The 14765-nt window shown below is 41.5% G+C and overlaps 1 protein-coding gene across 7 annotated transcripts in view; it reads left to right on the top strand.

Annotated features, from left to right (window-relative positions):
* BTRC (beta-transducin repeat containing E3 ubiquitin protein ligase) overlaps window positions 1-14765 on the top strand; it is a 118787-nt gene that overhangs the window by 43464 nt on the left and 60558 nt on the right. For 6 of the 7 annotated variants that reach the window (XM_074875152.1, XM_074875147.1, XM_074875150.1 and 3 more), the window contains one exon: window positions 6660-6737. The exons of the other annotated variant lie outside the window; for it this stretch is intronic. In XM_074875152.1, the coding sequence (XP_074731253.1) occupies window positions 6660-6737 (78 nt within the window). The remainder of the gene's footprint in view (window positions 1-6659; window positions 6738-14765) is intronic. 7 annotated transcript variants of the gene reach the window in all.

Here is a 14765-nt window from a genome sequence, read left to right as displayed (position 1 = left end):
GTTTAGCTTACTCCCTTTCCTTTTCCGACATCAGTCACTGCAGTTTCTCTGCCCTCTCCTTCCGTCATTCTAATGCTTAGCCATAAACCCCTTGCAAAAGTACCATTTAACTTTAAACTTGTAAGAGCTGGGAAACTTGTCTGTGCCTTCATTCTGGGCTGAAGTCACCCCCTTGTGCCTACACATTGCAATTTATGGTGTTCTCTAAAAGGATCTAATCTCGGTGAATGTTCAGAGCAGCAAATGCCAAGGAGGAATGGGGTCTCATACTTATCTCCGCAGTTTCATTGCTGTGGATCTCCCTGTGTGTTACAGCTGTCATTTTTGTTTTATCTACCGAACAGGCAGAGAATTGCCTTCAAACTTGCAGCTTTCGTACTTGTTTTTCTCAAAGAACATTATCAATGTTAAGGACCATTTTTATATATTGTAGTGACTAGCCAAATAAGCATGAATTTGAATGTTTCAGGCCTCATGATAGGAGAAAAAGGAGAAGCTATCATTAAATGTGTTCAGTGGATGTTAGACCCATATTTTTTTTTAACGGTAACACAGCTTTCAGGCTGACATTGGCTATGCCAGGATTCATCCTAGCACTGTTTGAAATGGCTGAGATATTTATAAACTGACAGACAGCATTTATAAAATCAGGATGCTGACAGTCCCTTAACGATAACAATGGGCTTGGACTCATCTATCACTTACAAAGGTTATTGGAAAGGGAACGTAAGGCTTATATGTGCCTCTAGTCTTAGACTGGCACTTATTTCCACACATGTCTATGTCTCTCTTTTTCTCTCCTCCTTCCATCCCCCTCCACTCTTCAGTCCACTCTGGCTGACGTGGGCATCAGGCAATTGCAGCTAATTTCTCCATACCTTTACCCAATGATTCCTTGTCCTGTTTTCTGCAAGAAATTGATGCAAACTAGATGACAAGTAACTTCATAGCATCTTGGGGTAAACACCGCCCCCACCCCCCCCACCCCCCCCCCACCCCACCCCACCCCCCCCCCCCCCCCAAGAGAAACATCCTGACTGCTGGCAGGCTGATGGTTTGAATAGGGAAGGAAGAACAGTATGCATTGACTGACAGACTTAACCTGGGGTGGGCAGGGGTTAAACAGGCCTTCTGCTTCCTTTTCCTTTCATATAGCACCAGTCTGCAGGCAGAATGCTGATGTTTATTCAGTGGCTCCCTCTTGGCTGAGACAGTACCCCTCTGTCCTTGGTGAGGAGGACCAAGTGCAGCGCAGGGACACTTCAAGAAACATGAAAGAGGATGTCAGTTATTTTCAAGCTCTGATAAAATGCTACATTCACTAAATGCACCTAGGAGCTTGCGGGTCAGGTCGTATCAACAGTTTGCACTAGAAAAGGGGAAATGCAGTATTTCACTGACGTGTGTTAAAGCATCTATTTTAATGTGGCAACAGAAATACCGAGACAGCTATGTGTGGCATCCAGTTTGCCCTTGAAACATTTACTCTACTGTAACTGTTTGGACACTGTGTTCCCACTGTATTATTTGCTTAGAGACCTGAAATACCCAAGTAGATTTCCTACATGCAGTTGGATCTGCTGATACCACTAAAAACACACCCTGCCCAGGCTTCTGTTCGTACTGATGTGTACGCACGCAATGGCTAGAGTGAGACTTGATTGGCTTGAGGGGGTCTATTTATCAGGGAACTCGATTAAAATACAGACTGCACATGACATCAAATTTGTAATCATTTTTCCACAGCAAGCAAGCATTTTCTGTATTGGATGCAGGTGTTTAAAGCAATAGTGTGTTTTAAGGGCCAGTGCAGCACAAATTCTGGCCTTTGGGATAATGACAAGTGTTTTGCCTGCATAAACAATATATTATTTCCCCCCCCTGCCCCCGAGGTCCGCACACACCTAGTTTCCCTCAAGCTCATCATCTCTGTCAGGTTAATCAATAGGCACCGTATGGCAGAGGGTCAGTAATCAGTGTCATCGTGCCTTTAAATCGTGTTGAAAATTTGCTTAAAGCCTGGGCCAATTAACATCGAGATGATGAATGGATGGGTAGATGGGAAGAGCCTGGCGCTCAGGGGCTTTGTGAGAAGGAGATGCTCAGCTGTTGAGCAGCAGACACCAGCGAATAAAATCAGCCATTCATGTGAGCTCAGTCCACCCACTCTTAATGATAATGTCAATCTAGCAAAATATATACACATTGGAGTTGTCATGAGTTCATAAATCAAAGGAGTTTGTCAAAGGCATTCAGATTAACGAGGCAGCAGCAATAACAAGTCAAATTTGCATAGAGAATTGCCCGAATCTCAGTAAATTATGATCCTGTTTTTCATTTGATTATTTGCTAATGTCTCAAGAGGGAGAATGATTATATTAGCATGCAAAATCTACTCCAGAAGTAGAAATCCGAGGTATAGCAGACCAGCACACGATGACAATTAATCAGTTTCTGCATACTAGCATAAACGCGCAAGGCCCAGAAATGAACTCCTTTTTTTATTATTATTTCTCCTTGCTACTGATCCAAATGGTTCAGCTTGACAGAGACTTTATATTGCTTTAACAGTGTTCTGAATTGTGCCTGCAGGCAAGACATAGTTATGCAGCTATAACCAACCTATCCATCTGCCAACCAGATTGGAATTCTCCTATCCAAGGCTTCCATTAACCCCCACTGACAGCTCCAAACAGGATTAAGAATTTGAAAGCATAAAAAATAGTTGTGCTCTTCGCATAGACGCACGCTTCTCCCCCACCCCCACCTCCCCACACTTGGAAAAAGGCTGCGTCTGTACTCTTTTATAATTAGTGCAGGGCAGAACAGCACCAAAGAAAGCCTCCCCCAGTTGGCAGGGGTTTCATTTCCACCACGACGAGTGAGGCGGTACTAAAGGTAGCTCTGCCCAATTGGTAGTCCCTGGGAGTGCATTTCTCTGTGTATTATATCTCGTTCCCAGCAGTGTTTTGCTGGGCTGTGTACACAAAATACTGCGTGTCATCTCCCATCAAACGCTTCAGTCTAGGGATTTCGTATGCATTGTAGCATGTTGTGTTTAGTGGTGGAGGAGGCTTCATGGAGAGAGTTAAATAGTAATAATTTCGTAGTGGTCTTTAAGACAACCTGCCATGGAGTTATATTCTGTTAATTACAGGCTGAAGTTTTAAATGCAAATCAGATTTAAAAGGATCTCATTACAGACAGTAGCCATTTTAGAAAAAATGAGCTATGGAGGACAGAGCCCCTTTACAGGAACCTCCTGCTAGAGAGAAATTTTGAAGGTTACAAGAACTATGAGCTTGGGTTTCCTGGCTTCTCCCAACGCTTCCACTGTCATTGTGTGACCTTGGGCAAATAAAAAAATTTATTTTACTTGTCTGTGGAAGGCCGGGGGGGCGGGGGGCAGTATTTATCTCACCAAGATTGATCAATTTGTGCTTTGGAGACTTCAGCACTTCTCATCTTCTCTTGCTTGTACTTGTTCAAAAAGAGAGACACCTGCATGCAAGCATAAACACTTTTGGCCAGTCTGGCTTTAGTCTATGAAGGAAGACTTGCCTGCGGGATTTAAAAATTTTCGCTGGTGGAAGGGAGTTTGTATGGCTTTTCAGATTTCTGTATACTCTGTTTTTCTTCACTTCTTTCACCCTAACAAATTCCATCATTTCTCTACTACGAACTGAGTACAGTCGCTGCAGGTCTTTAATATTCCCAGTGAGTACACCCAACTTACCGTCTGGATACCAAATGCTTCTTTCCAGGTCCGTGCCTGAGACATGCGTTTCAGTAACCACGAGAGGGTGCTCAGAGCGGTTCCTCCCTTTGTCTGCCTCTCTTGTGGCCAAGAGCATCACTGAAGTCCTGCTGAAGCAAACCTTATTCTGACCTCACACATGTTTATCCCTCCTCCCACCTTGTTCAGCAAGGAGAAATATATGGATGTACCGTTTCAGTCGATTACGTTATGCTCTTCCCATGGCCATGGCTAAGTGTGGCCCTATCAAGTGAAATTCACTTCTGTGCAGCTACAGTTAGTCCTGAAATATGCAGGGTCTCGTACCTCCACCTGGATTGATGGGTCTCCTATTCCTGAGAAATGAGCGGGAGTTATAAACATCTGTGCTTTTTCTTAAGTGTAGTGCTTTCCAGTCATTCTGTCTTCACCAAGCGTAACTTACTTGCTGACAAAAGTGCATGAGCAGCGCTCCTCTTTAATAGTCTGCTATCGGAGCTGCTGTGTTGGTGCTGTAGAATGGTGAGACGCCAAGCTGTGAACCACCATATGCACTTGGCAGTCTTTGTCTGGTCTTTGTTCAGCCAACCTCTTAGCCTTGCCACCTATAAAGATAATGAATGCAAAGTGGTCCTCTGCTTGCTCTTAAAATTAGATGCTCAGCTTAAAGAAAAAGTAGATAACTTGATGCTTTGCAGTAACTAGAAATTTCAAAATAAGGGGTGACGGTTCACCAGCAGCACTGATTTTCCTGCTTTTTGATGTTTTTTGAGGGAGGATCCTTAATGGCTTTGAAAAGCGAGAAGAATGCAAGATTTCACTGTTGTAGAGAGATTATTTGCAAGGGGAAATTGTTTTGGCACTTACTGTAGGGAAAGGGGTGGATGTTGAAAAAGCATCCAGAAATAGTAAACAGTCCCCTCACCCCTCCAACAAAATGCATTTCCTGGAAATGTATAGCAACTCATCTCAGATTCTTCCGTTTCTCACACTTGTTTTTTTCTTTTCTCTAAATCGCAAAAATTAAAATCCTTACTTGAATTAACCACTTACTGAACTGTATTTCATGAGCAGAAAAGAGCAGCTTTAATGTCTGACCTTCTTTTTTGGAGATATGTGATTCTAGCTTGTATGTTTTTACGATCACAGTCCTTTCTAAGCTGGATTTAATGTAATAACTTGGTCCTGGCTGAGAGCTCATATGAAAACTTTTAAAAGCTGGCCTCTTACAGCAATTTATCAGGCCTGTTTAGGATTGATTTCCATTATAAAACCCTGGTTACAGCATCCCAGATGTCATGGTGCCTTGTGAGTTCTATATCTTGTTTTAAAAAAAAATAATAATCCAAAATCACTAGTTGGTCTGCAAGCCTTGATTTACACAGCATCCTCCTGATCAGCTTATGACATCCCAAATGTTTGTTGTTGTTGTGTTCCCTCCTCCCTGCCCCTTATCTGCTGTTTCTCAGCAAACAGCTTCTACCCCTGCCCTACCTCCTGGTTGCACCTTTTCTTCCCCTTCACCAGACCAGCAAACCTGAGCTGCCTAGACGGTGCCTGATCACGCAGCCCTGCAGTGGGCACACGAGCACACTGCTCTTCTGATGGCTTCCCGCAGCCTGCTTGCTTTCTGCTAGCCCTGCTCTGCCACACTGGCTGTTCGCAGGGCCCAGCTCCTCCTTTGCCAACAGATGCCACTTCTGTCTCCTGAGGTGTTGGGCTGGAAGCTGGCTCTGCAAGAAGCAGGGCAGAGCCCTGCTCAGCGAAGGACAGGTTGTTTGAGGGATGAGAGGTACAGAATGGAAACTTCTGCCTTAAAATATGCGCTCCTGAGCTTGTTTGCAAGTAACTGGAAAACCACCCTTTTCCTGGCAGAGCTCTCCCTAAGCAGTTTTTCTGTCTCTCTTTAAAACCTGTTTAGTTGCTCACTACTGAATGCGTGGGAATGTGGCCTAAGGCTATGAATACTGTGGTGATCAAACTGATTTTAGATGTGTGTGTGGGATTCCCCCAAAGCTGGCTGTCATTACTCTGTCAATGTGGCTGAACCCGTGCAATGGAGTGCTCTCTTCCAGGGTAGCTGATTTTGGCAGTGTGGACAGAATTCCCACCACGTACCTAGCAGTTTTTAACCAAATGTTTGCTACAGACTGTGCATGTCCTGAGATAAACTATAGACTGTCTTTACTCTAAAGCAAGTAATAATTGATTTTAATCATGAAGTTAACAAGACAAAAGTCTCCTGTTGGTCTTTCATAAGCCCTCATATTTCTTCTTGGCCACCTTCTCTTGTCTTACTGATGCTCTTTTTTTTGGAGGTGGCAGATGAAGTTTTGGAGCATCAGTCTTTCTAGAAATTATACATCTATGTAGAGTCAGGGCAGGAGTGAAAAACATAACCATGATATCATATGCTACCTACACAATTACTTTTCTTTGAAGGATCTCCTGACAACCTCTTTCACCAGAATTTAGCTCTGTTGTCATTTTCCTATGATTTTTGGCAGCCAAGCAGACTCAGCCCAATTAATAATTGTTAGGCAGATTAAAAGCATAGGGACGCAGAGAACAACAGTTGTACCCACTAACAACCTTTTGTTTTCAACAGGTTCCACTGTTTTAAATAGCTATTCTGGGGTGTTCAGGAGCGCTGATGCAAAGTGGCCGTTATTGGTAGTTTCAGAATAAATCCCCAAAGCACAGGCTTCTTCAATAGATACCTGCACAGTGGTGCATTGTTGTGTTGAGGAGGAGAATTCTTTCCCTGCCATAACAAGCTGTTTGGCTTAAAAGTACAAGTTAGCCTCTGGTATATGTACGTGTAAAATGCTACAGCCTGTGCAATACAAATATTCTGTTTTCTTTCTCCTCACAAAGTAATATTAGGGATAAGAACTGAATTAAAGCTTACTTTCTTTCACAGAATTCCTCTGAGAGAGAAGACTGTAATAATGATGAGCCCCCTAGGAAGATCATTCCCGAGAAGAATTCACTTAGACAGGTATGTGATCAGTCTCTTTAAAAATGCAATAAAACTTTCTAGCTGTTTGAATCCTTAAATGCTTCTGGAAGCTGAAGTCTGACTTGTGCTCATGGAAGTCCTTTCTTTTCTCCTTTGAAATCTGAACAAGTCACATTGTACCCAGGAAAATCAGACACAGAGATTTAACTTTCAGGAGAGTTTGATGGCTCTTTCTAAAGAAATCTAGACTTCTGTATAATGCAGTCAGCTGTGACTCTAGTTTTATCATTCTCCATTCGGTGTTCATCAAGACCTCTTCAGCCTTTTCTTCTGTAATTGTTCCTGTCTTGTTTGTAGTGTATTTTGCCTTGCTTCAGATCAAGAGTCTCAAAGTATTCTACAACAATTAGGCTTTTCATTGGCCTTGAAGGTAAATTTTCTTGGAGGTGATGGCCAGGTTAATAACCTGAAAAATGACCTGTTCTTGTTTCTTCTACACTTGTATAAATTACTAATGGGTAGAAATGAGAAAGGATGGTCTGATAAAATATAATCTCTTTGCCTTTTATATATAGTAAAGCAAATTTCTTACAAATTCAAAATAATTATTTTTAAGCCCCATGGTCAACAAAGGGAGTCTGGCTTGTGACTTCTGGGGGATTTAGGTTGGATTTAGTGATTTCAGATCCCTTTTCACCTTGCTCTTTCTCCCTAGTGCAACCTTCAGGCAGAAGAAGCAAAAATACATCTGTGCCTCAGCTGCCCAAGGTTGCTGCCTGATGACTTAAGTGAATACCCCAGGCCACACATTGCAACAGCTGACGAATTGGCACATTTCCTTCTGCATCTCAGCCACAGGAGCAGCAGTCTCAGGCAGAGGAATAGGGTGGTGAACACTGCCCCACTGCTGCTATTTCCAAGAGAAATTGTGGGTCAGAACCATCGTAAAGGAAGAAATATCTTTTTGATATAGTGTGCTTGTGCTCAGAGTTGCTGTTTTGGGGGTGTGTGTTGTTTGTTTTTAATAATGTATTAGGAGTGTTTGATTTTGTGGGAGTAGGTGTCATGTGAAGGACTACATGGGTCTAAGACAGGACCATCTAACAGATGTAGTCCATGTAAGTCTTTTAGACAAGAGGCGATATGCTAGGATAATGAGTGAGGTCCCAGATATTGTTGAGAAAGATTACCTTGTAGAATTGATTAAATATGTTACACCAAACTTAAAATGTTTCTGGCATTCAGCAACAAACAATGGGAGTTAGGGGAAGAGGGCAAAGTTACTAGGTCCCTACTGGGTGTCCCCAGCACACCAGAAAACTGGTTTTTTTTCATCTTAGAGTTATTTTATTGATAGCAAGCCTTTAGGTTCAACAAGAAAAGGTGTATGTCTCTTCTCCAAGAAAAGGTTCATAGTAAGAGATGTTAAAGTCAAAAGGAGCATGAGTTTTGTTTTGTGTGCCTTCTCGTCGCATTGAGTCCTTCCTCGTGATTACTAATTAAGGAGGAGACAAATATTAATGAGCATTATTGTACAGATTAAGAAGGTACAGTTTCTTGAGTTGGGTTTCCCTTCCATTATATTTCAATTTGTGGAAGTGTTCTTAGTTTTCAGGGAAAGCTTGTCCTTCCCACAGGCCCACAATTCATCATAGCCAGGGTGACTAGATATCAAGAATACACCTAAAAAACCACTTGTACTGTCCAAATATTGCATATTGGAAATAATTCACATGGGCCTTGTTTACATTGAAGATGGTTAGCTGTGTTTCAGGATACTGTTGAGATGCGTCAGTCTCCATCTTTGGGTCCAGTCTTCACAGTGACAGATGCAGGACAAAATCTTTGGGTCTTCTGATTGCTATCTGGGCCCTTTTGTGTTGAGAACAGTGTTTGTGGACAAGTTCAAGATGTAGTCTTAGTCTTAAAGGAAGTGCCTTCTTCTCTAGATCACAGGAGGTGGTTGACCACCGTTTTGTGCCTGTTGTAGAAGGAATTTTGGTTCTTTCCGTAGACATAAATTAAGCTGTCCAAGCAGTTTGGAAGCTTAGGATTGCTCCTCTTCTCTATTAGTGATGGACAAGAAGTAGTGGGGAAGTTTTCAACTCTTGTTGCAGAAATCAGACACATATGTAGCCATGTGCCCATATGCTCCTCCTCAATGAGTAGAGTGATGCTTACTAGAAAGATCTGCATCTCCTACAGGAAGGTGTGCAGAGTGGCTACACTGTCTTACGTCCATCCATACTTTCTAAAACCAAAAAGATCTGACCTGCAAATGCTGTCAAAGCAGTAATAGACAAAAAATGCTTTCCACCTTAGTGGAAAGATGCTAACTTGGTAAATATTGAGTGTACAGTTTCATATTTTCTGCCCCTCCCTTAACAGACCACTGTTAAAATTTCATTATTGGGGAACATGGACCTACATGCACAGAGGAATTAACTGTATGTAGGTAGAGGAGAAGTCTGTTTACTTAAATGGTCTTTCCAGTGAAAGTGTCCACATATTTTTGATTAGTTTTAGAAAATTAATGAGATGCATCAGACCACTTCAGGGGAAGTATAATGTCTTGACATGTTCAGCTGCTGGCAAGTTTTAAGTTAAAGGTGTGTTACCTTTTCTTGCCTTGTTTGCCTTGCTGGTTTGCAGCCTTAGCTATAAATGTTTTCTTAGGTGGGTTTGTGGAACAGACATACCAGAAGGTGAAAGTAATAAGGAGGTGTAATGGTTACTTAAGCATCTGAAGTTGTAAGCAGGGGCTGAAGACACCCATTTCTCAGTGCTGTGGACCTCTTACTAGGAGAAATATCATTCTTCTGTTGATTAAAATGGTTTTTGGAGAAGGGTGTCTTCAGATGTCTCAACAAGTGGAGCTGTGTTCTTGGTGTGCTGGAAGTGGAAGACACAGCCACTCTTAGGTACATGAGGGACAGCAAGGCAGAAGAGACATGGATGTTAGCAGTGGGAAAGGAAACAGAAAAAGGCAATGAACTTGACACTGTTAGCTGCAACAGTGAAAAGATCTAAGCTATGACAGACTTTGAAGTAAGGATGCAAACGTTCAGTTCTTGTTGAGTGCTTGATCTGACAAAATTAAATTGTGAAGGGGTAAACTGAAAATCATAGTATGAAAACAGACTTCGGAAAAAACAATGACAAGTGGCAAAAGTTTTTGGCAACTTTATTTAAGCTAACAAACGAATTTTCACACTGCAAAGTTATAAATTAATTTTAATAGGCTGATCCAGATGGTCCATTTGGAAAATGGATAGCTTGATCTGTTGAAAATTAAACTAAATTTATCTCTCTCATACTTCAAACTGAAGTAAGCGTGAGAAGAGTGCCCATTAAGTCCAGCTCATACAGATGGACCGGCAGGTCACACATGGGACTAATCTGATTCATTTTAAAAATAAATGCATGAGTTATTGAATCAGGTTCCTGTTTCAAGCCCTGCATGTGAGCATGTGTGTGTGTGTGTGTGCCGCCCTTTCAAAGGGACTCGCAAATGCTTCAGTGCCTTTTTAACCTGTGTGTTTCCATTTTAATTCAACTTCCTTGCCAAAAAACATAATTAGTTTTCAGTGCCTATCATTTAGCGTTAGACCCAAACACTAGATTGATTAGGTCAGACATTTGTTATTTTAAGGGCTATGTCTCCATTCTTCATTTATGAAGAACATGAGCTCAATAGTCTTGGGGAGAGAGCCGGCCTTTAGAAATGGGGAAGGGGAAGCTCTCTGGGGGCCCCTCCAGCCTTTTAGCTTCTGGGTGTCTTTAACAGAGCCATGAATGCAGATTTGTAAATTTATTGCAGTGCCATCTGGTTTTTTTGCAGGAACCGTATTATTGTTGGCTCGTATCTGTCTATTGTGGTGGTCACTCCCCGGGAGCTTGCCCTCATAGTCCTAAGGAAAGTGATGAATAGTGGGGGTCAACATGAATAGGTCACAGGGCAGCTGTCCGGGGCTGCCCTGAACTTGATTACCCCGCTGTTTTTTAAAGACGACGGGCACAATGCAGGTTGTTTAAAACCCTCCCTCCCTTCTCTTTGGTGCAGCAATAATGAAGTGCCGTTTGCTGCTGTGGTTTGTCTGTGGGTGAAGGTGCCTTGTGGGGAAATGCTGGCAGCAGCGAGGCTGCCGTACTGTACCTCCTGCAAACCTCACATTGGACTCTGCTGTCTTTCTGTAAGCTTCCAGATGGAAGACCGGGGGAAAAAATCCCTGTCTGTTACCCCATTCAAACAGGCCCCTTAGCATTTTCAAGAATTTTCCTTCTTACCATTTTGGCACAGAATATTACCTCAATTCACTCTTACAAATCATTTTGTAAAATTACGTATAACACCTAAAACATGCTCTAGGCAATATGTCAAAGTTAAAATAGGTGCAGTCTGAGCTTAGGAGTTTAAAGCCAATACTCAAGCAAACCGTAAGAAACAGAAAGTGGTTAAAGAAGGTAGAGCAAAGGAAACACAAAAAGTAGCAACCATCAACCATTTACTTCCAGCTGGAGGCCTCATCCCATTGCTTAGGGCTCCTCTCAGGCATATTTCTCCTCTCCAAAAGTATTTCTGCTGTGCAGAGTTGAAGCCCTCTTTTCGACTGAGGAAAGTTAAATGGTGGGGAGGGAGTGAGGGTCTTCCATCTCCCTCCCTCCAAGGAGCATGCTGCAGTTCAAGTTTGCCTTCTGTTGGAGAGCTGGCCAAGGCAGGACGTACCTGGTCTATAAAGTTATCCTGGTTACCTCACCTTTTATGCTATTAACGCTTGCTAGTAAGGAGTTGCTGGTTGAAAAGCCTCCTGAAATTGCTAGGAGTACATCCCTAGTCTTTTAAGATTATTTTTTCTGTTTAATTTTTTTTTCTTTGTTCTCAAACAACAACAACAAAATAATATCCGTTCCTTTGTGACACTTAATGCATGTTAAAAAACTAGCCAAGGAAGGTTGTGCTGGAGTCTAAGTTACAATGGGAATGCTGCTTTGTGGCGGAAAGGCCACTGGGCTCTTTCAGCATTAGTGCTAATAGGAATCTGTCACCCCGCCGCATTGCTGCATTCCTCTGTAATTGAGTAAATTGCAAGTGTTGTCTGCTCCCCCCTGCCCTTTGTGTCCATGTCCACTTACCATCCGAAGAACGTGGGCAGTGATAAATAAAGCACTGAACAGGGCTCTCAACTCTTTGAAAGCAGCATGTTGCCAGCCCCCTAGTTATATTTCTTTAAGTGTTTATGTTTTTCTGTATTCTTTCTCTTGTGTAGCTGGAACCCTGGGGATCCAAAGCCATGAGAGAGGCCAAGAAGCTAACAAAGTAGCTGTCCCCTTGTTAGCTTGTTCCTTTCTTCTTTAAAAAACAAGATGAAAACCATCTGGCTCAGGGCCTTACATTTTCCTCCCCCATGCACCTCTATAGATGAAGAGTTTCACCTGCAGTGAGGGTTTACATTGATTAGGGAGGGAGCAGTAATTCAAGCCTTCATCCACTTCAGTGGTACTTTGCAGTCTTTAAAGGTGCTGACCCATTGAGTTAAACTGTCAAGGGAGGATAAAAAAGGAGCTTCATCCCGGGAGGTAACAGCTGCCAGGTTTTCAACACCTTGCACGCTGCTGGAAAAATGTCACAAATTGTCAATGGAAAGAAAAATCACTTGGCTGCCATCTTCCCTTAATGATGTGCCTTATAAAATGAAAGATTTAAGGGTTTTAAAATCAGCAAGTAGCTGTCAGGAAAAAAAAATCCTGAGGGATTTGGAACAATGGGCCCAACAAGATGTATCCTGAAAGACTGCGAATAATACATCCAAGTTGGAATAACCAGATCTGATTGGGATGACCATGTTTATCATTGCACAGTGGGACAAGAGGGAAGTGAAAGGATCAGCAGCACTGAAGTCTAACATTACCATGCCTGTATTTTAAAAAAAAAAAAAAAAAAGTGAAAAAAAAAAAGTCTGATTCATAAGCCAGTGAACTGAGAGAAGACATACTGTATTTCTGCTCTTTTGAGGACGATTTGTTTTCAAGCAGCTACCAGATGGCTAAATACCACGACATTTCCTTTTTCTTTTTTTTTTTTCTTCTTTTCTTTAACAAGAGATCTAGTTCTCCTTGCTCTTTGTTTTTGTTTGTTTTAATGCTTTTACGTCGCTGAACAACCCTGTGGTGTTTGGGCATTGTGGCATACTCTTTTTTGTTTCCCCCGTGCATTGATGGATGAGGAAAAAAGATCTTCAGCTTTAATGTAATTTCAGATAACAGGCAGTTTGGAGTAAGGCTTGTTGTTTGTATTGTCTTGAATTTTTTTGTTTTGGGGCCTTTTTTTTCCTGTTTGTTTTAGGTAAGTCATTTTAATTGTACTGAGTAATTAGAAGGTACACACAGCCAAGGGAGCTTTGTTATGGTAATTGCTCAAGAAAACCCACTCCCCAACTACCATTGCCATGTGTTGAGACACGTCTTCCCTCTAGTGGCAATATTAAGGACTCTGGCTTTCACAGTCGGCAAGGTGTAATTGCAATATGACAAACTGTGCTTTAGGGAAAATCCTGTAAATGATACAGTTTTTTGTTTGGCTAGTCTTTATTTTGTCTTACGACTTTCCGTGGAGACTACCCTTCCCTAGGCTGGGCTAGGGATAACAAAAATTTCATCTTAAGAAAATAATCGCGGTGAATCCTGGGTAATGTCTTACAGCTTGACTTAATTCTAGTCGTCTTTTTAATTACCTGTTTATAAAAACGTTTTTAAATTTGTTGAGATTACTTAATTCTTTCAGAAGAAGCACCTCATTTGAAATAAATAAATAAATTGCATTTATTTTAAATAGTCCATGTGAAAGACCTTTAAAGGGTAATTAATGCAAGTCTCCTAAGACTCTAAGTAAGATGAAAGCGATCTTTCCAAATCTGCTGGAGTGATTTGTTTATATAACTTCCCACTTCTGCTGAATTCTTCTGAGTCTAATAACTTTTTTTCTAACCGTTTGGCAATTTGTGCTTAGCTACAAAAGGCCTTGTTCAAAAAGAACAGTTTAATAATCTTTTCCCTGAAAATGACTTGAAGGGAGGGTATGGGTTTTATCTTTTTGCTGTGTTTTTATTAGTGTTATCTTTCTCTGATAAATCATGTAATTATTAACTATTGGGGGGGGAAATCTTATTGAACTCCTGGGTTGCAGCTTCTATTAAAAAGTGGAGTTTTGTTCAGGGACTGGGGATTCTCGGAATAAATGGTCAAAGAAATGGATTTCAGTTGGCGGAAAAGCTGCACGCACACGCACAGAGTTCTGCCTGGGGTTTGAGGCTTCAGGTTGGCATTCGGTGTTTGCCCAGAGCTACGCGGACAAGAGTAGAAATGTTTATGTGTTTGTGTCAAAGAGCAGGATTGTACTTTCTTTAAAAAGAAAAATGTAACCAAAGACACTTATGGAATGAGATCAGATACAGCTCTATCTTTAGTGAACCATAGTCTAGTGTCTCTGTGGCATTTTAAGCTTTTGGCTGAGAGTGAATACAGCTTTGTGGTTCCCCTGCTTCTGATGTGATTTGGTGCTCCCATATATTTGTAGGTTTGTTTTTTTTTTTTTTTTTTTTCATTAGGGCTTGTTTTGCTATAGGGCTGCTTAACACTGTTCTCAAACGGCTTTTGCAAGGTTAAAGGAATGCAGCTTGGTAACAAGTTTGTGTCATTTTAAATATATACCTCCCAGTAAATAAGGAGGAGCCTTGCAATCAATCCCTTTTAGTGTGTTATATGTTTCACCTGACAACTAAACCCTCTATTGATTAACCATTACTTTGTTAGATAATCTCGTGTCATTGAAGCCACTGTAAAAATTAAACTCTTTAAAATGTTTTACCCTAGCAGCAGTGTGAAAATTGAAAACTTGTTCAGAATTACAGCCAGCTTCCACAAAGAGGGTAGTTTTCAACAAACTGGTTTATGTTTGCATGCTTTATATGCAATATAAAAGCATATTAAAGCACTCCAACGCAAAGCTATCTCCTTGTGGCATTGAACCAGGCTACCATTTCAGACTGCTTTTCCTTGGTGAAGAAACCT

This window comes from Strix uralensis, chromosome 7 (assembly GCF_047716275.1).
Source record: "Strix uralensis isolate ZFMK-TIS-50842 chromosome 7, bStrUra1, whole genome shotgun sequence".
NCBI classification, from domain to species: Eukaryota; Metazoa; Chordata; class Aves; order Strigiformes; family Strigidae; genus Strix; species Strix uralensis.
This window is presented reverse-complemented; position numbering and strand designations above follow the sequence as displayed.